Genomic DNA, 26,278 nt, shown 5'->3' with positions numbered 1-26,278 from the left:
TCAACAACTGTCTGATTTAGCAAAGATGCATTAGGTCAGGACTCTGGTCCTTATTGGACATGCCCCAGCAGGTCTAGACAGTCGTTAACTGAACACACACTGTTCTGTTTGACCAGAAGGCACACTGTACAGTATCTGTTTGAGCAAAAGTGCGACTACAGTTTAGTAAATTAATAATCCACAGCTAACCTGCATTATGCACTCCTTTAAAAGTGAGTCTCTGCCTGCTGTCATAGCATTTACGAAAAAAGATTCCAGTCAGAGTGCAGTATAACTGCAGTTAGAATCCAGTATATCTGCAGTATGGAGCAATTATTGCATCCAAAATAAGACAGCCGACTGCAGTTACTCCACTTTTACCTCCGTTTCAAAACTACAATCAGCATTCTACTGGCTAGGTCTCTCATCAGTCTTTGGCTGTAGATTGTTCCTGCTCAGGTCCTCTGAAATACAGCACCCTATGCAAAACATTACCAACCAAAGGCAATATTTTCTGGCAGCCTGATTTACCTATCATCAAAAAAAGTTCCTCTTTATGCAACCACTCTCAACTCAGTGACATTTAGGGAATGGTGTATGCCTAACTGACCAAATTATGTTGAACATACTTTGTATGTAGGATTTGTTATACGACGACAGAATGACATTCAGACAGGTCATAGATCTTATTATCTAAAATAAAACAAAAACGAGTTCCGTGGAAGTATTGTCGTCTACTCAGGAAAGACTCGTCATGGCCATCTTTCCCACCTTCCTTTTATTAGAGTAGCACGATTTTTTTTCATAATTCAGGGGGGCAGGATCCAAACGCCGTAGATTAATATTGAAGATGGAAGGAGCAGCAACACGCACTGTGATAACGTCTACCAGCAGCAGCACGGACAACTTTTCCACCTCCACTCTGGCATGTGATAGGCACTTTTTTCGCACTGCTTCGGGGCTCCTCGTTTTCGCAGAAATAGTAAGTAGTCAAGTTTCAAGGTTCAAGCTGTAGGCTACGGGTAACGCATGGTACATCATCCAAAGACATGCTTATTTGCAGGTTCCTTATAGACCATGCAACAACAATAAGACATAATAAAGGTTAAGAATACGAACATAAATTACATGGCTCAATAGAACAGAATAAACATTTTATAGTAGCATAAGTATAATTCAAGAAAGCACATTTTATAGTCCAATATTTACACTTGTACTGGAGAAGGTTGGGATGGGGGCAGTGTTTAAACTGGGCAGTATGACAAGAGTCTGGTAGCAAATCAAAATCAAATCAAATTGTTTGGTCACATACATGTGTTTAGTTGATGTTATTGCGGGTGTAGCAAATTGGGCTCCCGAGTGGCGATGCGAGCTAAGGCACTGCATCTCAGTGCAAGAGGCATTATTACAGTCCCTGATTCACATCCGGCTGATTTTTGCTCATTCTTCAAGGCAAAACTGCTCCAGCTCCATTAAGTTGGATGGGTTCTGCTGGTGTACAGCAATCTTTAAGTCATACCACAGATTCTCAATTGGATTGAGGTCTGGGCTTTGACTAGGCCATTCCAAGACATTTAAATGTTTCCCTAAATAAACCACTCAAGTGTTGTTTTAGCAGTATGCTTAGGGTCATTGTCCTGCTGGATGGTGAACCTCTGTCCCAGTCTCAAATCTCAGGAAGACGGAAACAGCTTCCCCTCAAGAATTATCCTGTATTTAGCACCATCCATCAATTCTGACCAGTTTCCCAGTCCTTGCCGACGAAAACATCCAATGCTTCACAGTGGGGATGAGGTTCTCGGGGGTTATGAGAGGTGTTGGGTTTACGTCATAGCATTTACCTTGATGGCAAAAAAGCTTAATTTTAGTCTCATCTGACCAGAGTACCTTCTTCCATATGTTTGGAGAGTCGCCCACATGCCTTTTGGTGAACACCAAATGTGTTTGCTTATTTTTTTCTTTAAGCAATGGCTTTTTTTCTGGCCCCTCTTCTGTAAACTTAAAGTGGTCCTATGGACAGAGACTACTATCTCTGTGGAGGTTTGCAGCTCTTACAGGGTTATCTTTGGTCTCTTTGTTGCCTCTCTGATTAATGCCCTCCTTGCTTGGTCCGTGAGTTTTGGTGGGCGGCCCTCTCTTGGCAGGTTTGTTGTGGTGCCATATTCTTTCTCCAAACATAAAGATGGTGATTATGGCCAAACAGTTCTATTTTTGTTTCATCTTACCAGGGGACTTTTCTCCAAAAAGTATGATCTTTGTCCCCATGTGCAGTTGCAAACCGTAGTCTGTCTTTTTATGTCGGTTTTGGAGCAGTGGCTTCTTCCTTAATGAGCGGCCTTTCAGGTTATGTCGATATAGGACTCGTTTTACTGTGGATATAGATACTTTTGTACCTGTTTCCTCCAGCATCTTCACAAGGTCCTTTGCTGTTGTTCTGGGATTGATTTGCACTTTTTGCACCAAAGTACATTCATCTCTAGGGGACAGAACACATCTCCTTCCTGAGTGGTATGACAGCTACGTGGCCCCATGGTGTTTAAACTTGCGTACTATTGTTTGTACAGATGAATGTGGTACCTTCAGGCATTTGGAAATTGCTCCCAAGGATGAACCAGACTTGTGGAGGTCTCCAATTTTGTTTCTGAGGTCTTGGCTGATTTCTTTTCATTTTCCGATGATGTCAAGCAAAGAGGCACTGAGTTTGGAGGTAGGTCTTGAAATACATCCCCAGGTACACCTCCAATTGACTCAAATAATGTCAATTAGCCTATCAGAAGCTTCTAAAGCCATGACATAATTTTCTAGAATTTTCCAAGCTGTTTAAAGGCACAGTCAATTTAGTGTATGTAAACTTCTGACCCACTGGAATTGTGATACAGTGAATTATAAGTGAAATAATCTGTCTGTACATTTTTGGGGAAAAATTACTTGTGTCATGCCCAAAGTAGATGTCCTAACCAACTTGCCCAAACTATAGTTTCTTAACAAGACATTTGTGGAGTGGATGAAAAACGAGTTTTAATGACTCCAACCTAAGTGTATGTAAACTTCCGACTTCAACTGTAATTGGTTGCACCAGATCTAATTTAGGGGCTTCGTAGTAAAGGGAGTGAATACATATGCATGCACCACTTTTCAATTTTTAATTATTAACTTCACCAATTTGGACTATTTTTTGTATGTCCATTACATGAAATCCAAATAAAAATCTATTTAAATTACAGGTTGTAATGCAACAAAATAGGAAAAACGCCAGGGGATGAATAGTTTTGCAAGGCACTGTACATATGAGATGAGTAATGCAAGATATGTAAACATTATTAATGTGACATTATTAAAGTGGCTAGTGTTCCATTTATTAAAGTTGCCAATGAAGTCTGTATGTAGGCAGCAGCCTCTCTGTGTTAGTGGTGGCTATTTATCAGTCTGATGGCCTTGAGATAGAAGCTGTTTTTCAGTCTTTCGGTCCCACTTTTGATGCACCTGTACTGACCTCGCATTCTGGATAATAGAGAGGTGAACAGGCAGTGGCTCGGGTGGTTGTTGTCCTTGATGGTCTTTTTGGACTTCCTGTGACATTGGGTACTGTAGGTGTCCTGAAGGCGAGCCCTGCGGTTGTGGGCGGTACAGTTGCCATACCAGGCGGTGATACATCCTGACAGGATTCTCTCAATTCTGCATCTGTAAAAGTTTGTAAGGGTTTTAGGTGACAAGCTATTGCGCCTTCTTCACCACACTGTTTGTGTGGGTGGACCATTTCAAATTGTCAGTGATGTGTACACAGAGAAACGTAAAACTTTCCACCTTCTCCACTGCTGTCCCGTCGATTTGGATAGGGAGGTGCTCCCTCTGCTGTTTCCTGAAGTCCACGATCATCTCCTTTGTTTTGTTGACATTGAGTGAGAGGTTGTTTTCCTGACACCACACTCCCAGAGCCCTCACCCCCTCCCTGTAGGCTGTCTCGTTGTTGTTGGTAATCAAGCCTACCACTGTAGTGTCATCTGCAAACTTGATGATTGAGTTGGAGGCGTGCTTGGCCACGCAGTCATGGGTGAACAGGGAGTACAGGAAGGGGCTGAGTACGCAACCTTGAGGGGCCCCAGTGTTGAGGATCAGCGAAGTGGAAGTGTTGTTTCCTACGTTCACCACCTGGGGGTGGCCCATCAGGAAGTCCAGGACCCAGTTGCACAGGGCGGGGTTCAGACCCAGAGCCTCGAGCTCAATGATGAGCTGGAAGGGTACTATGGTGTTGAATGCTGAGCTTTAGTCAATGAACAGCATTCTTACATATGTATTCCTCTTGTCCAGATGGGAGTGTGCAGTGTGATGGCGATTGCATCGTCTTTGGACCTATTGGGGCGGTAAGCAAATTGAAGTGGGTCTAGGGTGACAGGTAAGATGGAGGTGATATGATCCTTGACTAGTCTCTCAAGGCACTTCATGATGACAGAGGTGAGTGCTACGAGGCGATAGTCATTTAGTTCAGTTACCTTTCCATTATTGGGTACAGGAACAATGGTGGCCATCTTGAAACATGTGGGGACAGCACATTGGGATAGGGAGCGATTGAATATGTCCGTAAACACACCAGCCAGCTGGTCTGCGCATGCTCTGAGTTGTGATGTCAGTGTTTAGCATGAATGTAAATGTGTGTACGTCTATATGGGCGTGTGCATGAGTGAGTGCATGTGTGCTAAGGTGAGGAGAATCAGAGCAGGTGGTCAGTCCAGTTCAATTGTTCAACAGTCTGATGGCTTGTATATAGAAACTGTCTCTGAGCCTGTTGGTATCAGACCTCATGCTCTGACCGTCTGCCAGATGTTAAGGGAGGGAGAGAACAGCTTGTGGCTGGGGTGTGTGGGGTCCTGGATGATGCTGCATGACTTCCTCAGGCACTGTTTCAAGTAGATGTACTGGATGGGTGAGACCACGGTCCCATGATGTACTGGGCCGTCTTCACCACCCGCTGGAGGGCCTTGCGGTCGTATAGGGAACAATTCCCGTACCAAATCAAATCAAATCAAATGTATTTATATAGCCCTTCGTACATCAGCTGATATCTCAAAGTGCTGTACAGAAACCCAGCCTAAAACCCCAAACAGCAAGCCGTGATGCAACCGGTCAGGACATTCTTGATGGTGCAGGGCTAGTATTTGGAGAGGACCCGGGGCGGCATTCTGTTGTGCCCTCTTGACAACAGGGGTGGTGGTGTTGGTCCATGACACGTCCTAGGTGATGTGGAAACTGAGGAACTTAAAACTAGTGACTCTCTCTACTGCAGTCCGGTTGATGTGGATCGGGACATGTTCACATCCCTGCTTCCTGAAGTTAACAATTAACTCCTTTGTTTTGCTGACTTTGAGGGAGAGGTTGTTGTCAATGCCAGTTCACTTACATCCTCCTCATAGGCTGACTCATTGTTGTTGGTTATCAGGCACACAACCATGTTGTCGTCAGCAAAGTTCATGAGGGAGTTGGTGTCGCGCAAAGCCACGCAGTTGTGGATGAACAGGGGGGTACAGCAGAGGACTGAGGACACCCCTGGGGGGCCCCTGAGTTAAGAGTCAGTGTAGAGGAGGTGTTGTTGCCAATCCTCACAGTCTGTGCTCTACCCCTCAGTTCAGGATCCAGTTGCAGAGGGTGATGTCCTAACTACAACACAAACATATTTGTGTCCAAGTTTGATGTAATAATTTATTGAAATCACTTTGGCAGTGGCTTTTGCCATCTTTCTCACAATAACTGCCATCAGAATTCATGGAGGGAATCAATACCGCTTTGTTGATTAAACAAATTAAACACATTATGAAGATCAGACATTTTAGATTGTTCATACCTTGTATCACATGGCTAATTGTACCCTTATCATAGGGGCACAATTAGTTCTGATAAAGGGAAGAGTTTGTCATTTCCTGAATCCCATTACTTTTATACAGATTTCCAGTCTGTTCGACCTGTATATTTTATGTGCATTTTATACACATTTTGCATAGGCTAATGACCTGTATGACGTTTTTTCACAGATGGTGACATGACATTGTATTGAACACTGCACTGAACTGAAGATTCAATTATTTCACATTTTTCAAGGAAATATAACTGGAGAAAATGACCATAATGTCAACCTACTTCCTGTAATATAGACTACTTTCTGTAATATAGACTACTTTCTGTAATATAGAATACTTTCTGTAATATAGACTACTTTCTGTAATATAGACTACTTTCTGTAATATAGATAACTTTCTGTAATATAGAATACTTTCTGTAATATAGACTACTTTCTGTAATATGGAATACTTTCTGTAATATAGAATACTTTCTGTGTAGACAGACATTGGTTCTCAGTACAGTGTTTTATTTTGCTCTGGAAAGGGAAGTTGCTTAAAAAACAAGGTCAGTTTCATTGTCCATTTTCCTTCCAGCATCAGAGGAGAATGTGACCAAAAGAGCCTCCTCTTCCACTTAGGCCAGACATTATTTTTTCCTGTGACATGAAGCAACCAATGAAACATTATTTTCTTTTAATAACAGGAAGGGAGGTTTGCAGTGCAACAGAGGACAAAACTTCCCATTATTTACAGTAGCACGCAGTATAACAATCTGCATCTATAGATTTATCATGATCAATGTGTGACGGCATTCTGAAAGAATGATCAGATCAGATAGGTGTCAGTCAGCTGCGGGTTTAATTTCGGTTCCAGAAATACAAACTATGAAAAATCACTTGGCAATTATGTTATACTTTGTATAGCTGTTGTACTGTTTAAGATGAGAGTTTGCAGCATATCCCTCTACACTGCACTGGATCCTGTGCATATGATTTGATTTGATTTAGGCTATATTATTTCCTTTCATTATAATGTCTTTCTACAGTATGCCTTCAAGATAGGCACAGCAAATGCATTTCAATACATGATACGGTAGACACTACCAGACCACAGCCATCACTGACTATGTGTGCTATTCCCTGTATAGTGCACTACTTTCTACTGGAGCCCTTTGGGCCCTGTTCAAAAGTAGTGCACTACAAATGGAATAGGATACCATTTGGAAAGCTGGCTATATGCTTCCCTGTCCCCTCAGGTGTTTGGTCTGCTGGTATGGATGCTGATAGCAGGGACGGAGTACTTCCGTGTGTCTGCCTTTGGGTGGGTCATGTTTGTGGCCATCTTGTACTGGGTCCTGACGGTCATCTTCCTCATCATCTTCCTGACCATGGCTTACAACAGGATCCCTCAGGTCCCCTGGACAACTGTGGTATGACACATACTACGACACATAATACAACAGCACATTATTTGAAACTTGAGTGATTGAGGTTGTTTATTATAAATCTAGTAATTGAATAATTGTGGACTATTTATGTAACATAAAACCAATGGAGTTAACTGCCTTGATGGTTTTGGGGGAGAGAGCAAATAGATGAACCAAGTCTTTATGAATGTGATCAAATGAAACCATTCTATAATGTGTACTAGCCTACAGTATCTGAGACAGCCAGGAATCCTGTTGTTGTCATTCTACAGGGTCTGTTCTTCAACAGTAGTGCTACAGTGATGTATGTGGTGTTCTACAGGGTCTGTTCTTCAACAGTAGTGCTACAGTGATGTATGTGGTGTTCTACAGGGTCTGTTCTTCAACAGTAGTGCTACAGTGATGTATGTGGTGTTCTACAGGGTCTGTTCTTCAACAGTAGTGCTACAGTGATGTATGTGGTGTTCTACAGGGTCTGTTCTTCAACAGTAGTGCTACAGTGATGTATGTGGTGTTCTACAGGGTCTGTTCTTCAACAGTAGTGATACAGTGATGTATGTGGTGTTCTACAGGGTCTGTTCTTCAACAGTAGTGCTACAGTGATGTATGTGGTGTTCTACAGGGCCTGTTCTTCAACAGTAGTGCTACAGTGATGTATGTGGTGTTCTACAGGGCCTGTTCTTCAACAGTAGTGCTACAGTGATGTATGTGGTGTTCTACAGGGTCTGTTCTTCAACAGTAGTGTTACAGTGATGTATGTGGTGTTCTACAGGGTCTGTTCTTCAACAGTAGTGTTACAGTGATGTATGTGGTGTTCTACAGGGTCTGTTCTTCAACAGTAGTGCTACAGTGATGAATGTGGTGTTCTACAGGGCCTGTTCTTCAACAGTAGTGCTACAGTGATGTATGTGGTGTTCTACAGGGTCTGTTCTTCAACAGTAGTGCTACAGTGATGTATGTGGTGTTCTACAGGGTCTGTTCTTCAACAGTAGTTCTACAGTTATGTATGTGGTGTTCTACAGGGCCTGTTCTTCAACAGTAGTGTTACAGTGATGTATGTGGTGTTCTACAGGGTCTGTTCTTCAACAGTAGTGCTACAGTGATGTATGTGGTGTTCTACAGGGCCTGTTCTTCAACAGTAGTGCTACAGTGATGTATGTGGTGTTCTACAGGGCCTGTTCTTCAACAGTAGTGCTACAGTGATGTATGTGGTGGCAGCAGCAGTGGACGCAGCCTCAATCAGCCATGCTGTTAAGGGACGCCATAACTACAACTGCTGGGTAGCATCCACAGTAAGAAAACCACCTTAGAACTCCCAGACAGACATTTAAATCACGCCAACTGTGAAAATATACCACAAATATGACTGAGTATTTATGATTACAGCGATATTAAATTATACAATATTAAAATGATAAATATATGCCTACAAGTCAGATAAGAGATGTATGATGCCACTGTGTACCATCCAGAATGATGTCTATTTGGTCCATTTAAGTCTACTCAACTCATACCCAGTATTGTACTGAATTTTCATGTTTTCATATGTCTGTTTTTCAGTTCTTTGCCTTCCTGGTCACGCTCTGCTATGCAGGAAGTACATATTTAAGTTTTAAATCGTGGAGATCAAGGGATGAGGAACAATGACCACTCACAAAGGACAGCTAAAGTATATCCGTTATGGAACGCATGAAGAATGCAACAACCACTCCTTCCCTTTGGAATGCATTTCTCTATTTAATTTCTGTTATATTTCTGTTATTTTAGAGTTATGGTGTGTTTCATCTGTTGGACTGACAGACCCTGAACCTCAGTGGTGTTTTTACTTCTTATTCACTCATGAGTTTAAAAAAAATACATTTGGATGAAAATGACTGAAGCTAACAAAGTGGCTATTCTATTTTTCTGAAGCTGGAGATCAAAGCTTTGACTCCAATATTAAAATGGATTGGACAGTAATGTTGTCCCACACTAGATGGTGCCACAATACAAGGCTAAGAAACAGGGCTGATGAAGAACATTACAGTCAATTCTCTTTTTGATAATTCAAAATAATGATCATATACGAATAATACATTTCACTAATAGGAGTCTGCTACACTGAACAAAAATGTAAATGCAACATGCAACTATTTAAAAGATTTTACTGAGTTATGGTTCATATAAGGATATCAGTCAATTGAAATAAATTCATTAGGCCCTAATCTATGGATTTCACATAACTGGAAATACAGATATGCATCTGTTGGGAAGAGTTTGTCATTTGCTGAATCCCATTACTTTTATACAGATTTGCATTCTGTTCGACCTGTATATTTTATGTGCATTATATACACATTTTGCATAGGCTAATAACCTATTCTATTTTTCTGAAGCTGGAGATCAAAGCTTTGACTCCAGTATTAAAATGGATTGGACAGTAATGTTGTCCCACACTAGATGGTGCCACAATACAAGGCTAAGAAACAGGGCTGATGAAGAACATTACAGTCAATTCTCTTTTTGATAATTATTATGTGTCCAGGTTCAGGAAACTTGGCGTACTTCACAGGAGTACCTTTTCAATTAGACATTTTTTTTTTCAAAAGGCTTTTTTTGGTGGAAATGCCTACTCGAACTTGTGAAATTTCATGTGCCTTAATAACAAACTTGTATGCCATCTGTAAATACAAATAAAACATTTAAATTGCAAGCCTAGTTGGTTTAGCCACAGAAAAGACAGCAACCTTCTTGCCAGCCATGATTGGCTGAGATAATGAGTGGAAGTGACATACCAAGAGATGAGTTTGGATTGGTCTGCCATTTAGCACGCGTCTGTCTATTTGAGCTGGTCAGTATGTGTTGGTAATCGTGTCTAACGCAGCTTTTTCTTTTTAAGTATTGCGTAGTAAAACTGTATAAGTGTTGCTCTCCACTTTCTGGAGGACTGAGGTAAGTGGAATTCCAGTATGATAGCTAAGGAGATGGAGAAAACACCTGTCTCCGGATTACATCTTCAAATTTAGGGCAACCATGGCATCCATGACAGGAGACGTGTCCAATGCAGGAGACGCGTTCATGTATATGGGTAAGAAAGTGTTATAATTTCAAGTTAAAGTGTACTGCTAGCTAGCTAATGTTAGCTGGCTGGCTAGCTAGCTTATGTTACATGTATAATCTTACTATTCGTATCGCAGAGCCATTTGCTTGGCTAGCTAACATTGAACCTGGTTGGTTAGCTACCTGCAGATTCATGCAGGGTAGTAACGTCATGAGTTGGGATTATGGTTCATTGTTTAGCTAGCTAGGAGTCAGCTACACTGAACAAAAATATAAATGCAGCATGCAACAATTTAGAATATTTTACAGAGTTACAGTTCATATAAGGAATTCAGTCAATTTAAATAAATAAATTAGACCCTAATCTATGGATTTAACATGACTGAGAATACAGATATACACCTGTTGGTCACAAATACCAAAAAAAAAAGTAGGGGTGTAGATCAGAAAACCAGTCCGTATCTGGTGTGACCACCATCTGCCTCATGCAACAGAGTTGATCAGGCCGTTGATTGTGGACTGTGGAATGTTGTCCCACTCCTCTTCAATGTCTGTGTGAAGTTGCTGGATATTGGCGGGAACTGGAACACGCCGTTGTACACGCCGGTCCAGAGCATTCCAAACATGCTCAATGGGGGACATGTCTGGTGAGTATGCAGACCATGGAAGAACTAGGACATTTTCAGCTTCCAGGAATTGCGTACAGACCCTTGCGACATGGGGCTGTGCATTATCATGCTGAAACATGAGGTGAAGGCGGTGGATGAATGGCACAAAAATGGTCCTCAGGATCTCGTCACGGTATATCTGTGCATTCAAATTTCCATTGATAAAAATGGAATTGTGTTCATTGTCCGCTTATGCCTGCCCATACCATAACCCCACTGCCACCATGCGGCACTCTGTTCACAATGTTGACATCAGAAAACCACTCACCCACACAACATCATACACGCTGTCTCCATCGGGCCGGTATAGTTGAAACAGATTAATCCGCGAAGAGCACACTTCTCCAGCGTGCCTGTGGCCATCGTAGGTGAGCATTTGCCCACTGAAGTCGGTTACGACGCCAAACTGCAGTCAGGTCAAGACCCTGGTGAGAACAACGAGCACGCAGATGAGCTTCCCTGAGACGGTTTCTGACAGTTTGTGCAGAAATTATTTGGTTGTGCAAACCCACAGTTCCTGTCTGGGTGGCTGGTCTAAGACAATCCCGCAGGTGAAGAAGCCAGATGTGGAGGTCCTGGGCTGGCGTGGTTACATATGGTCTGCGCTTATGGAAGTACTGCCAAATTCTTTAAAACGATGTTGGAGGCGGTTATGGTAGAGAAATGAACTTCTCTGGCAACAGCGCTCATGGACATTCATGCAGTCAGCATGCCAATTGCACTCTCCCTCAAAACTTGAGACATCTGTTGCATTGTGTTGTGTGACAAAACTGCATTTTAGAGTGGCCTTTTATTGTCCCCAGTGCAAGGTGCACCTGTGTAATGATCATGCTGTTTAATCAGCTTCTTGATATGCCACACCTGTCTTGGCAAAGGAGAAATGCTCACTAACCAATGTAAACAAAACAAATGAGAGAAATAAGCTTTTTGTGTGTGTGGAAAAGTTCTGGGAAACATGGGACCAACACTTTACATGTTGAGTTTTTTGTTGTTGTTCAGTACATATACAATGAAAACTTGTCAAAAACACCTACTGTACATCATTTGAAATGTTGTGCAGGTTGTGCTTTGTGATGCCTTGAGGGTCCTATACAGGGGGATACATTTACTCAGATTAGTGATTCTGGTCTGAATATACAGTAGTGAAGCAGTAGTCAAGCTAACATTTTAGGCTCTATAATAAGCTATAATGTAGCATTGTTCATGGTTTAACAACTATAATTTAAAAAATCACACATCATGTCTTTAAGATTTGCAACCATCCCATTGCAGTATCATCCACATTACACTAAATACAAATAGCAAAAATCCATATAATTCTTGCCCCATTTTAAATCGGTGGCTGTTCCTCAAATTAGCTCGAATTTACTGGGACTAAGACAATGTTTCAATGAACCACAGACTTATTCTGTATAACAAAGTCAATAGAATGAAATTAGAAAAGGTATTTTTATCTCACCAAAACTAGTTAAGCAGCTTTGACTGTTGAACCATGCATATACTGTATAAGCCCCATCTATCAAACTGTCTAATCTAGACCAACCACACAGTTAAAGCTACAGTCTGTGATTCGTAACAAAGTGGTGTCCCATCCCATCACTTGTTTTGGTATACAGCTGAACATTGAACAGCTTCCCAAATCTCAGACTGTAGCTTTAACTTAAACACTATGCAGCTTGTCTTGCAATGCCAGACTAGAAGGAGAGCAGACTTCATAGACAAAATGTTTGATGTTATGAATGGGTATGGCGGATATTCGTTCCAGACATTATGGGTGTATTATACATTATGTCTATTATTATACATTATGGGTGTGTTGGATAGTAGCGCTGGGAATAGCCAGTGACCTCACGATACAATATTATGTATTATGTATTACGATTCTCTACTGTGATTTTATTGTGTTGCGATGTTCCAAACATATTGTTCACTATATGTCTGTGGCAGAGAGACTAGAAAGCATGAGAAAGTAATGGAAATTGCCCCCCAAAAATATGCTTTCTATTTCAAATGAAAATGGAGAACAGTCTATGAAGGAAAATAAGAGTTTTAGTGCAGACAGCCAACTAACACAAAAATAATAATTTGATATTGTTGATGCGATACGACATGGTATATTGTGGAAAACAATATCCCGATATGTAACTATCCATTTTTTCCCCTTCATTACTATTGAATAGGCGTTGCTGTTATAAATGTAGTTCCTTGTTGACACCATTGAGGTAGGGTTCGTTAAGCTTATTGTAGCTTCTGGTCACTACTGTATGTATATGCTTATCAAAAGGAATAAAATGAAATATAGTGATTTAAAGATATGCTTTTTATTAAAATGTCCAGAAGCAGATGTAGCAGAAAAGGATCAACAAATAACAAATGCAGCGTGTATAAAATAGTGAAGGTGAAACACCCTGAAACACTATTATCTCCCCATAATATTTGATTGTTCAATTAATCAAAGGTATAACTAATCCTTTAAATCCCATGTGGCGCATGTGGTCTGTGACTCACTCTGATAGGACTGTTTAATATCCCTATCTGATGGGCGCTTAATATAGAATCATGAACACGTACCACGCTGCACCTTGGTCCACTTCTTCCGACGAGCGTTACATCATGAGAATATAAACTGAATGAATTTGAATGTTTAGATGTATTTTTGTACTGCTTCAAGTCAGGGATCACCTCAAAAATTACACATTCTAAACATTCAATTCAGTTTAAATGATCATGAATTAACGCTCGTCCTGAAGAAGTGGACCAAGGTGCAGCGTGGTACGTGTTCATGATTCTTTATTGAATCCGAACACCAAACAAAACAACAAAACGTCACGTTCAGTAGGCTACACAGAGCTAACAAAAAACAGCATCCCACAACCTAAGGTGGCAAAACATGATGCCTAAGTATGATTCCCAATCAGAGACAACGATAGACAGCTGTCCCTGATTGAGAACCAAAACATAGAAACCCAAAACATAGAAATAAAGAACATAGAATGACCACCCAAATCACACCCTGATCTAAGGTCAGGGCGTGACACATGAAGCCCCCATCAGATAGTGATATAAAAAAACAGTTCTGTCAGCGTCTATGTCAAACATCCGTCCAACATATAAGGCCAGTTTCCTGGATCCAGATTAAGTTTACTCCTGGACTAAAAAGCATGTTGAATGGAGAATCTCCATTGAAAGTAACTAGTCCAGGACTAGGCTTAATCTGTATCTGGGATACCATCCCAAAGAGCAAGACATACTTTTTTCCCCTAATAAATAGGAGTTACTGTTTCCAGTGCTGTTTCCAGAGTACTGTTTCCAGCCCCTTCCATGTCCACAAATCCCCAGTGGGCTCCGATGGAGGTGATTCCAGCACCGTTGAAGCGACCGCTGAGGATCCTCAGCTCATTGCCCATGTTGGATGGGTAGAAGTTGAAGGAGACTTGGTTGGGCATGCCGGCTGACAGAGTGCGCCCCATGTTGGTGGTTAACACCAGGTAGCAGATGTAGTCTGCTGGGTTGTACTTCCCAGACACCTCAACGATGGCCTCATCATTAAACAGATCCATCTCCTGCTTTTCACCCACTTCGTTACCGAACACAGGAGACCAGGTGTTGCCGTATCTCAGCTGGAACCTAAAACAGAGGAAGATTTTCACGTCGGTTGTGTTTTGATAAGGCACATTCAGACCGAGACAGCAGGTAGCATCAGAGAATATCAAGGAATTACATTTTACATTGTACTCTGGGTTAGATACGATAACACTATTGTTTGGTCATGTACTGAATATGTAATAAACACAACAAATAAATAAATAAAGATAGAAAGAAAGAAAGAAAGAAAGAAAGAAAGAAAGAAAGAAAGAAAGAAAGAAAGAAAGAAAGAAAGAAAGAAAGAAAGAAAGAAAGAAAGAAAGAAAGAAAGAAAGAGTGTTTGTTGGATAGTGTAGTTGGACTAAGTCGTGGTGAATGTTGGGTAGTTGGACTAAGTCGTGGTGAATGTTGGGTAGTGTAGTTGGACTGAGTCAGTGGTGTTTGTTGGGTAGTGTAGTTGGACTGAGTCAGTGGTGTCTGTTCATGGGTCAGGGTCTACTCACCCACTGATGTAGGCGTTGTTGTTGTAGTAGTAGTAGTAGTAGTTGTTGTTCTCCCACACTCTGACTCCCGTAATGCGCCCCTCACCGTAGGAAGCAAATGGGGTGCCACCTCCCTGACCCACCGCAGAGGAATACGAGTAGGGATCTTTGATGGCTAAAATAACATGGCCAATATGTTTACTATATTTACTATATTAATAATACATATTTATATATACATCATTTTATTTTTAACAACACATTTCTGAAAGATCTTGACATTATGAATAAAGTGCAGATGAATTAACTAAAGTACATTCTGCAATGATTTAATCCATCAGTTTATGTCTCAAAGAAGAACTCCTAAGTCTAACTGAAAAAGACAAATTGGTGAAAGCACAAAAGCTATTATTTAATCATTATAATTCAGAATTGTATTTTTATAACTCACGCAAAGCCAAGCAGCCAGCCAAGAACATTGTGACAACCAGGATTAAGAACATTCTGCAAAAGTGAGGCATCAACACTTAAGACCTTTAATTTCAGTCAATTTTACTCTCATTCCGTTTCACTTTAAATGGTAAAACTTGAAATAATGTAGTTAATAATGTTTTTCATAGTAGTTTGTCAAAACAAATAAGTCATTTTACCTGTCAGGTCAGTGTTTCCTAGGAGGGAAAAGAAAATAACATTTTGAATTGTGATGTAACAAACAACAAACCATTGTTGAATGTGAAATGTTATAAAACAGCTCTAAAAAGTTGAACCTACTCTTGTTTACTACAATCACTCTTGCAGTGCTAAGCTACTGTCACATTAAAATAATGTCAGATCATTACATTTTAATTTAATGGGAAAAGGGCCAAAATGTTTGTGCCCAAGTACCAAGAGATAATGAGTATTAACTTCATAACATTTCCCACACCAGTATTATGCATTAAAAACAAGTGCACATTTTCTATTTAGTTAGTTGTGTAGTTACCACAGTGCTATCTTGAGATGTGTGTGAAAACCTCTGAAAACTTCTTGTCTCTCTGTCTCTGCCAGGTCCTTCTAGTCTACTGCTTCCTCTAAGAACTGCATTTATACCTGCTGAACATTCCATCAGTTCTAGATGGAAGGAGCATGACAAGGAACACCTTTAGTCAGTCACTATTGAGAAGTCAGACATTGTTTTCTAATTGGTCGAGGCTACTTTGGGAGGGAGTATCAAGGAAGTACTATGGGGAAATAATAATTGTGTTCTTTTGAATTGTAACAAATTAATGATCTGAAATAGGGATAAAAAAAAGATACAATCTAACAACCGAACAATTAAAATAATATACCAACATCGTATGAATGTGTACGAAAATCGCTCAAAATCAGTCTCCCAATCTTCAGTTGTTTTATTACACCAAGAGGAACTCCTTCCCTTTAAACATTAACACGCTGAAAAAGACAAGTGGAGCTGGTCATTAACAGGATGGTTTGTTCATTGGTTTGCTCAAATACCTACAGTATTTTATTGTAGAATATTTGTTTCAGTAGATGTATTTATATGTAATTCTAGAGGGGCAGATGAGACATTTTTTTTGTCTCCATTATCGTCCAATGTTTTCTTTAGTCTGTTACAATATTCACATCTTCATTAAATCACTGGCAACCTGTTCATGTTACTACAGGAAAACAATCTGATTTCATATTCTGCAGATTAACCAGATAAAAATCAGTAGAAGCTACAAAGTGAGAAAATTAAAGTTTGTATACAGATGGCAAAATGGCAAAATGAAAGCACTTATTACTACCGCTGTCGTACACATTGATCCGGAGCATTCCAAACAGGCTCAGTGGGTGACGTGTCTGGTGAGTATGTAGGCCATGGAAGAACTGGGACTTTTCTGCTTCCAGGAATTGTGTACAGATCCTTGCGACATGGGGCCGTGCATTATCATGCTGGAACATGTGATGGCGGCGGATGAATGGCACGACAATGGGCCTCAAGATCTTGTCACGGTATCTCTGTGCATTCAAATTGCCATCGATAAAATGCAATTGTGTTCGTTGTCCATAGCTTATGCCTGGCCATACCATAACTTCACCGCCACCATGGGGCTCTCTGTTCACAATGTTTTACATCAGCAAACCGCTCGCCCACACGTGGTCTGTGGTTGTGGGGCCGGTTGGACATCCTGCCAAACTATCTAAAAACAAAGCTGGAGGCGGATTATACTAGAGAAATTAACATTAAATTATCTGACAACAGCTCTGGTGGACATTCCTGAATTTAGCATGCCAATGGCACACTCCCTCAAAACCTGAGACATCAGTGACATTGTGTCGTGTCACAAAACTGCACATTTTAGAGGGGCCTTTTATTGTCCCCATCTGTATAATGATCATGCTGTTTAATCAGCTTCTTGATATGCCATACCTGTCACATGGATGGATTATCTTGGTAAAGGAGAAATGCTCACTAACAGGGATGTAAACACATTTGTGCACAACATTTTAGAGAAATACGCTTTTTGTGCGTATGGAACATTTCTGGGATCTTTTATTTCAGCTCATGAAACATTGGACCAACATTTTATGTTACGTTTATATCGTTCTGTGTACAGTAGTTAGTTCACATGAAGATGTATGTAATTCATCTCTATTGACCAAAACAACTAAATCTGGACATTCTGGAGTCCTACTATGACAGTAAAACATAAGAACTATAATCTGTTGTCAACTAAATCTGGACATTATGGAGTCCTACTATGACAGTAAAACATAAGAACTATAGTCTGTTGTCAACTAAATCTGGACATTCTGGAGTCCTACTATGACAGTAAAATATAAGAACTATAGTTTGTTGTCAACTAAATGTAGACATTCTGGAGTCCTACTATGACTGTAAAATATAACTATAATCTGTTGTCCACTAAATGTGGACATTCTGGAGTCCTACTATGACAGTAAAATATAAGAACTATAGTCTGTTGTCCACTAAATCTGGACATTCTGGAGTCCTACTATGACTGTAAAATAGAAGAACTATAATCTGTTGTCCACTAAATGTAGACATTCTGGAGTCCTACTATGACTGTAAAATATAAGAACTTGTAACGGTTTTCTGTATGAGAAGGAGAGTCGGACCAAAATGCAGCGTGTAGATTGCGATCCATGTTTTAATAAACAAACGTAAAACACGAATCAATACAAACACTACAAAATAAAGACCGTAACGAAAACCTAAACAGCCCTCTCTGGTGAAAACACATAGACAGGAACAATCACCCACAAACACACAGTGAAACCCAGGCTACCTAAATATGGTTCCCAATCAGAGACAATGACGAACACCTGCCTCTGATTGAGAACCATATCAGGCCGAACATAGAACTAGACAAACTAGACATGTAACATAGAATGCCCACTCAGATCACACCCTGACCAACCACAACAAAGAAATATACAAAGTAAACTATGGTCAGGGTGTGACAGAACTATAGTTTGTTGTCCACTAAATGTGGACATTCTGGAGTCCTACTATGACTGTAAAATATAAGAACTATAGTCTGTTGTCAACTAAATGTGGACATTCTGGAGTCCTACTATGACAATAAAATATAAGAACTATAGTCTGTTGTCATCTAAATCTAGACATTCTGGAGTCCTACTATGACAGTAAAATATAAGAACTATAGTCTGTTGTCAACTAAATCTAGACATTCTGGAGTCCTACTATGACTGTAAAATATAAGAACTATAGTCTGTTGTCATCTAAATCTGGACATTCTGGAGTCCTACTATGACAGTAAAATATAAGAACTATAGTTTGTTGTCAACTAAATCTAGACATTCTGGAGTCCTACTATGACAGTAAAATATAAGAACTATAGTTTGTTGTCCACTAAATGTAGACATTCTGGAGTCCTACTATGACAGTAAAATATAAGAACTATAATCTGTTGTCCATTAAATATGGACATTCTGGAGTCCTACTATGACAGTAAAATATAAGAACTATAGTTTGTTGTCAACTAAATGTGGACATTCTGGAGTCCTACTATGACTGTAAAATATAAGAACTATAGTTTGTTGTCAACTAAATGTGGACATTCTGGAGTCCTACTATGACAGTAAAATATAAGAACTATAGTCTGTTGTCATCTAAATCTAGACATTCTGGAGTCCTACTATGACTGTAAAATATAAGAACTATAATGTGTTGTCATCTAAATTTGGACATTCTGGAGTCCTACTATGACAGTAAAATATAAGAACTATAGTCTGTTGTCATCTAAATCTGGATATTCTGGAGTCCTACTATGACTGTAAAATATAAGAACTATAGTTTGTTGTCCACTAAATGTGGACATTCTGGAGTCCTACTATGACAGTAAAATATAAGAACTATAGTTTGTTGTCCACTAAATGTAGACATTCTGGAGTCCTACTATGACTGTAAAACATAAGAACTATAGTTTGTTGTCCACTAAATGTAGACATTCTGGAGTCCTACTATGACTGTAAAACATAAGAACTATAGTTTGTTGTCCACTAAATGTGGACATTCTGGAGTCCTACTATGACAGTAAAATATAAGAACTATAGTCTGTTGTCAACTAAATCTGGACATTCTGGAGTCCTACTATGACTGTAAAATATAAGAACTATAGTTTGTTGTCCACTAAATGTGGACATTCTGGAGTCCTACTATGACAGTAAAATATAAGAACTATAGTCTGTTGTCCACTAAATGTGGACATTCTGGAGTCCTACTATGACTGTAAAATATAAGAACTATAATCTGTTGTCCACTAAATGTGGACATTCTGGAGTCCTACTATGAATGTAAAATATAAGAACTATAGTCTGTTGTCAACTAAATCTAGACATTCTGGAGTCCTACTATGACAGTAAAATATAAGAACTATAATCTGTTGTCCACTAAATGTGGACATTCTGGAGTCCTACTATGACTGTAAAATATAAGAACTATAATCTGTTGTCCACTAAATGTGGACATTCTGGAGTCCTACTATGACAGTAAAATATAATAACTATAGTTTGTTGTCAACTAAATGTAGACATTCTGGAGTCCTACTATGACAGTAAAATATAAGAACTATAATCTGTTGTCAACTAAATGTAGACATTCTGGAGTCCTACTATGACTGTAAAATATAAGAACTATAGTCTGTTGTCAACTAAATGTAGACATTCTGGAGTCCTACTATGACAGTAAAATATAAGAACTATAATCTGTTGTCAACAAAATCTAGACATTCTGGAGTCCTACTATGACAGTAAAATATAAGAACTATAGTTTGTTGTCCACTAAATGTGGACATTCTGGAGTCCTACTATGACAGTAAAATATAAGAACTATAATCTGTTGTCCACTAAATGTGGACATTCTGGAGTCCTACTATGACTGTAAAATATAAGAACTATAGTTTGTTGTCCACTAAATGTGGACATTCTGGAGTCCTACTATGACTGTAAAATATAAGAACTATAGTTTGTTGTCAACTAAATGTAGACATTCTGGAGTCCTACTATGACTGTAAAATATAAGAACTATAGTTTGTTGTCCACTAAATGTGGACATTCTGGAGTCCTACTATGACAGTAAAATATAAGAACTATAGTCTGTTGTCAACTAAATCTAGACATTCTGGAGTCCTACTATGACTGTAAAATATAAGAACTATAATCTGTTGTCCACTAAATGTAGACATTCTGGAGTCCTACTATGACTGTAAAATATAAGAACTATAGTTTGTTGTCCACTAAATGTGGACATTCTGGAGTCCTACTATGACAGTAAAATATAAGAACTATAGTTTGTTGTCAACTAAATGTAGACATTCTGGAGTCCTACTATGACTGTAAAATATAAGAACTATAGTCTGTTGTCAACTAAATGTAGACATTCTGGAGTCCTACTATGACTGTAAAATATAAGAACTATAGTCTGTTGTCAACTAAATGTAGACATTCTGGAGTCCTACTATGACAGTAAAATATAAGAACTATAATCTGTTGTCAACTAAATGTAGACATTCTGGAGTCCTACTATGACTGTAAAATATAAGAACTATAGTCTGTTGTCAACTAAATGTAGACATTCTGGAGTCCTACTATGACAGTAAAATATAAGAACTATAATCTGTTGTCAACTAAATGTAGACATTCTGGAGTCCTACTATGACAGTAAAATATAAGAACTATAATCTGTTGTCAACTAAATCTAGACATTCTGGAGTCCTACTATGACAGTAAAATATAAGAACTATAGTTTGTTGTCCACTAAATGTGGACATTCTGGAGTCCTACTATGACTGTAAAATATAAGAACTATAGTTTGTTGTCCACTAAATGTGGACATTCTGGAGTCCTACTATGACAGTAAAATATAAGAACTATAGTCTGTTGTCAACTAAATCTAGACATTCTGGAGTCCTACTATGACTGTAAAATATAAGAACTATAATCTGTTGTCCACTAAATGTAGACATTCTGGAGTCCTACTATGACTGTAAAATATAAGAACTATAGCTTGTTGTCAACTAAATCTAGACATTCTGGAGTCCTACTATGACAGTAAAATATAAGAACTATAATCTGTTGTCCACTAAATGTAGACATTCTGGAGTCCTACTATGACTGTAAAATATAAGAACTATAGTTTGTTGTCCACTAAATGTGGACATTCTGGAGTCCTACTATGACAGTAAAATATAAGAACTATAATCTGTTGTCCACTAAATGTGGACATTCTGGAGTCCTACTATGACTGTAAAATATAAGAACTATAGTTTGTTGTCCACTAAATGTGGACATTCTGGAGTCCTACTATGACTGTAAAATATAAGAACTATAGTTTGTTGTCAACTAAATGTGGACATTCTGGAGTCCTACTATGACTGTAAAATATAAGAACTATAATCTGTTGTCCACTAAATGTGGACATTCTGGAGTCCTACTATGACTGTAAAATATAAGAACTATAGTTTGTTGTCCACTAAATGTGGACATTCTGGAGTCCTACTATGACTGTAAAATATAAGAACTATAGTTTGTTGTCAACTAAATGTGGACATTCTGGAGTCCTACTATGACAGTAAAATATAAGAACTATAATCTGTTGTCAACTAAAAGTTCATGACAATCACTGGATTATGTTGCATCATGCATTCCTGCTTGGACATGTTAGATGAAACAACTTGAATACCTCAGTAGTTTATTATTTATACTTCTTAATAAAGCAATAAGAATGACTTTATAAGATGATTACTCAGGGCTGGTGTCCCCAACTGTAAAATGTTGTGACACCAGAGGGAAATGTTAGTCTGGAGCTCTGTTTCTTTTTTTATTTTTTTTATTTCACCTTTATTTAACCAGGTAGGCCAGTTGAGAACAAGTTCTCATTTACAACTGTGACCTGGCCAAGAATAAAGCAAAGCAGTTCGACACATACAATAACACAGAGTTACACATGGAATAAACAAAACATACAAAACATACAGTCAATAATACAGTTGATTAAAATATATGTATATACAGTGTGTGCAAATGAGGTAAGGCAATAAATTGTCCATGGTGGTGAAGTAATTACAATATACCAATTAGACACTAGAGTGATTGATGTGCAGAAGATGAATGTGCAAGTAGAGATACAGGGGTGCAAAGGAGCAAGATAAATTAATAAATACAGTATGGGGATGAGGTAGTTGGATGGGCTATTAACAGGTGGGCTATGTACAGGTGCTGTGATCTGTGAGCTACTCAGACAGCTGGTGCTTAAATCACTGTAATAGTAACACTGAGGGTAGATGTTCATTCAGGGGAACAATATGGCCCAAGTCGTTAGCTTGGCTTTTATAACGTATAAGGCTGAAGCAGACAGACAGATAGACAGAGAACAAGAATAAGCTCAGCGTGACAGCAGAGAAGATGCTGAGACAGATAGACAGCACAACAGGGAGGCAAACCAAATGTCTAGAGTGGAGGCCCTGTTCTAGTGGTGAGTTGTATCTCCAGTGGTGTTTTTCATATTGTATTTGTTTTAAACATCAGATGGTTAAGGAAGAGGAGGAGGACCATGTCTTGTAAGTCAGTGGTACAGAAATGGTTAAGAAACACTGTACTGTCCTGCCCGTGTTACGTGTCAGCACCAGTGCCTGTGTGTAAGGATGATGTGTAGGGTCAGGGTGTATGTGTGGGGATAGTGTGTGTGTGTATGGAGTTGGCAGCGCTCATAGTGATGTGGGCTGGTGTAGACAAAATGCCAATGCCAGATTCTTGTCCCAGGCTACCCCTGTTGTTTTCTAATTTGTCAGGCTACTTTAGTAGGGAGTGGAAGGAAATACAAACACAATGCCTTCAGAAAGTAGTCACACCCCTGGACTTTTCCCCCATTTTGGTGTTACAGACAGAAATTAAAATGGATTACATTGAGATTTGTGTCACTGGACAACACACAATTACCCATAATGTCAAAGTGGAATTATGTTTTTTGAAATGTTTACAAATGAATTAAATATGAAAATCGGAAATGTATTGAGTTAATAAGTTGTTATGGCAAGCCTAAATAAGTTCAGAAGTAAAGATTTGCTTAACAAGTCATATAGTAAGTTGCATGGACCGACTCTGTGTGCAATAATAGTGTTTAACATGATTTCTGAATGACAACCTCATCGCTGTACCCCACACATACAATTATCTGTAATGTCCCTGAGTCAAGCAGTGAATTGCAAGCACAGATTCAACCACAAAGACTAGGGAGGTTTTCCAATGCCTCGCAAAGATGGGCACCTATTGGTAGATGGGTAGATGGTTAAAAAAATAGCCGACATAAATCAATGAACCTGTACATTTGTTTTTCAACAGGACAATGACCCACCACACCTCCAAGCTTCATAAGGACTATTTTACCAAGAAGGAGAGTGATGGACTGCTGCATCAGAAGACCTGGCACAAACAAACAAACAAATTGAGATGGTTTGGGATGAGTCAGAATGCAGAGTGAAGGAAAAGCAGCCAACAAGTGCTCAGCATATATGGGAACTCCTTCAAGACTGTTGGAAAAGGATTCCAGGCGAAGCTGGTTGAGAGAATGCCAAGAGGGTGCAAAGCTGTCATCAAGGCAAAGGGTGGCTATTTGAAGAATCTCAAATATAAAATATATATTTTGAAAATATATTTGTTTAACACCTTTTTGGTTACTACATGATTCCATATGTGTTATTTCATAGTTTTGATGTTTTCACTATTATTATAGAAACACATTATTATAGAAAATAGTAAAAAGAAAGAAAAACCCTTAAATGTGTTGGTGTTCTAAAACTTTAGACTGGTAGTGTATGTGTGCCCTTTGTTCCCCATTGTCCTTGTTGGTTATTGTTACCATGTCCGTTGGTCTTGTGAGGACCTGTGCTGTTGTATCGGCTTCCATGCTACGTGTTACTGTACACTTGTTTTATGGGTCTCATCCCATGTATTATTTAGAGGTTTACACCTCGCTCTTTTGGGTGGATAAAATAAATCCCCCTATTACGTATTCCTGCGCTTGTCTCCTATCCTTATACAGTGTGACAGAATAACCAACCTACTAAATGGAGACTAGCTGTCAACCATCATAGAGACAGTCCAGCATCAAGGACTGTCTCTCCAGACTCAGCAGCGCCATGGACAGGGTGCTGGCAACCATCCTGCGTTTGGAGGGGAATGTGCAGTCCCTCCAGTCTCCAGCAATGGTTCCAGCACCAGCCACCACACCACTACCTGCCTCTGTCCCATCTGAGTCAGTCCGCGAAATAACCCTGTCCCTTCTGGAGTGCTTTGACGGCGCTCCAGCAAGATGCAAGGGATTCCTTCTGCAATGTGACGAGGCTGTCTCTGGGAGAGACAGGGTTGCCACCGTCATCTGGGCACTGACCGAACGGGCCCTGGACTGGGGTGCCGTGGTCTGTGAAACGGGCACGACCTGAGGTCGAGTCCTATGAGTGATTCACCCTCCTCTTCCACTCGTGATTGGTCATCCTGTGCAGGGCCGAGAGGTGGGTGAGCGCCTACTCTGACTACTCCAGGGATCTAGGACAGCCTCGAAGTTCGCTCTGGAGTTCCGGAATATCGCAGCCTCCACCTGATGGAACAAGTCGGCTCTGGTCAGGTGTTCAGCAACGGACTGCCGGAGAAGGTACAGGTGGAGTTACCGTGATGACAACCTGTCACTCGACCAGCTCATCAGCATGGCAATTCATTTGGACAACCTCCTGCGGTCCCGACAAAGACGTACACGGAATCCGGAGCCCATGGCTACACCTGCTCTGTGGCTGGATCCGATGGAGGTGGACTCTGGACGTTTGCCTAAGGCAAAGCGTAGGAGCAGGAGGAATCTTGGCCTCTGCTCCTATTGTGGAGTAAGTTTCTCCCCAACCTTCCCTCTATCCACTAATAGGCGAGGAGGTGACAAGCTAGGGAATTCTCCTGCTCCAACCCAGGTAGGATGCAAGTTCTCCCCTCCTTTTCTGTCAGCTCAACCAGTGTGTTTTCCCATTAAATTCCCTGAATACCCTAGCCCCACACTCCCATTAGCTCTGATTGTTAGCTCTGATTTCCAGAGCTGCCGGGAATCTTTTAGATTAGTCACCCATTCTGGTTTGAGTCCTGGATATTCGTCCAATAGGGACAGGGTTGTACATCACATCACTGTTACCGTTTCTCTGCTGACCCATGACACTTATTTAGAACAGATCACCTTTTTGATTATAGACACCCCCACGCACCCCGCTGTGTTAGGTCTCCCCTGGTTGAGCTGGCATAACCCTGTTACTTCCTGGTCCGAGGGGAGACTGCTGGGTTGGTTGCAGGAGTGTCAGGGGAGGTGTCTCGTGTTGTCTGTTAACACCACTACGGTGGAAAGTCTGGACCACACACCTCATGTGGAGTTACCGGAGGAATACCAGGATCTGCATCGGGTTTTCTCTAAGACCCAGGCTACACGCCTGCCTCCTCATCACCCCTGGGGACTGTGCCATTGATCTGCTATCTGACGCTGCCCTCCCAAGAGGACACGTCTATCCCCTCTCCTATGCGGAGACCGAGGCCATGGAGTCCCACGTACAGGAGAGCCTCCAGCAGGGTTTTATCCGCCCCTCTAAGTCACCAGCCTGCTCAAGCTTCTTTTTTGTTGAAAAGAAAGATGGGGGACTGTGCCCCTGCTTTGATTATCGAACTCTGAAAAAAGCCACCGTTAAGTTCAGCTATCCTTAACCCCTCATCCCAACC

At 40.2% G+C, this 26,278-nt stretch overlaps 2 protein-coding genes across 4 annotated transcripts; one reads left to right on the top strand and one right to left on the bottom strand.

Annotated features, from left to right (window-relative positions):
* The first annotated feature begins 290 nt into the window (after window positions 1–290).
* On the top strand, window positions 291–9,928 carry LOC110507471 (CKLF-like MARVEL transmembrane domain-containing protein 8). 2 transcript variants are annotated; one of them, XM_090221782.1, is made up of 4 exons: window positions 291–961; window positions 7,066–7,239; window positions 8,409–8,528; window positions 8,797–9,928. In XM_090221782.1, the coding sequence occupies exons 1-4, from the start codon at window positions 830–832 to the stop codon at window positions 8,881–8,883; spliced, it is 513 nt and encodes a 170-aa protein (XP_090077908.1). In that variant the 5' UTR covers window positions 291–829; the 3' UTR covers window positions 8,884–9,928. The 2 variants fall into 2 exon arrangements, with proteins under 2 accessions (XP_090077908.1, XP_090077914.1); XM_090221788.1 differs by lacking the exon at window positions 291–961 and adding an exon at window positions 2,613–2,686.
* Window positions 9,929–13,248: 3,320 nt separating this feature from the next.
* Window positions 13,249–16,113, bottom strand: LOC110506729 (zymogen granule membrane protein 16-like). 2 transcript variants are annotated; one of them, XM_090221766.1, is made up of 5 exons: window positions 15,996–16,113; window positions 15,661–15,678; window positions 15,462–15,514; window positions 15,032–15,185; window positions 13,249–14,570 (listed from the first exon to the last, which is right to left on the bottom strand). In XM_090221766.1, the coding sequence occupies exons 3-5, from the start codon at window positions 15,511–15,513 to the stop codon at window positions 14,204–14,206; spliced, it is 573 nt and encodes a 190-aa protein (XP_090077892.1). In that variant the 5' UTR covers window position 15,514; window positions 15,661–15,678; window positions 15,996–16,113; the 3' UTR covers window positions 13,249–14,203. The 2 variants fall into 2 exon arrangements, with proteins under 2 accessions (XP_090077892.1, XP_090077899.1); XM_090221773.1 differs by having other exon boundaries at window positions 15,993–16,090.
* Between the last annotated feature and the right edge of the window lie 10,165 nt (window positions 16,114–26,278).

The sequence above is a fragment of the Oncorhynchus mykiss genome, chromosome 3 (genome assembly GCF_057628025.1).
Source record: "Oncorhynchus mykiss isolate SJ-2025 chromosome 3, ASM5762802v1, whole genome shotgun sequence".
In the NCBI taxonomy this organism is placed as follows: Eukaryota; Metazoa; Chordata; class Actinopteri; order Salmoniformes; family Salmonidae; genus Oncorhynchus; species Oncorhynchus mykiss.
The sequence above is the reverse complement of the archived record's forward strand: the minus strand, read 5'-3'. Positions and strand labels throughout refer to the sequence as shown.

Bases quoted from the DNA above. Each gene is read 5' to 3' on its own strand.
- LOC110507471 (XM_090221782.1), top strand. From the start codon at position 830: ATGGAAGGAGCAGCAACACGCACTGTGATAACGTCTACCAGCAGCAGC. The intron at 962-7,065 runs GTAAGTAGTCAA...CTGTCCCCTCAG, and splicing joins TCCTCGTTTTCGCAGAAATA to GTGTTTGGTCTGCTGGTATG. The intron at 8,529-8,796 runs GTAAGAAAACCA...TCTGTTTTTCAG, and splicing joins ACTGCTGGGTAGCATCCACA to TTCTTTGCCTTCCTGGTCAC.
- LOC110506729 (XM_090221766.1), bottom strand. From the start codon at position 15,513: ATGTTCTTAATCCTGGTTGTCACAATGTTCTTGGCTGGCTGCTTGGCT. The intron at 15,186-15,461 runs GTGAGTTATAAA...ATGTTATTTTAG, and splicing joins GGCTGGCTGCTTGGCTTTGC to CCATCAAAGATCCCTACTCG. The intron at 14,571-15,031 runs GTGAGTAGACCC...CCTCTGTTTTAG, and splicing joins AACAACGCCTACATCAGTGG to GTTCCAGCTGAGATACGGCA.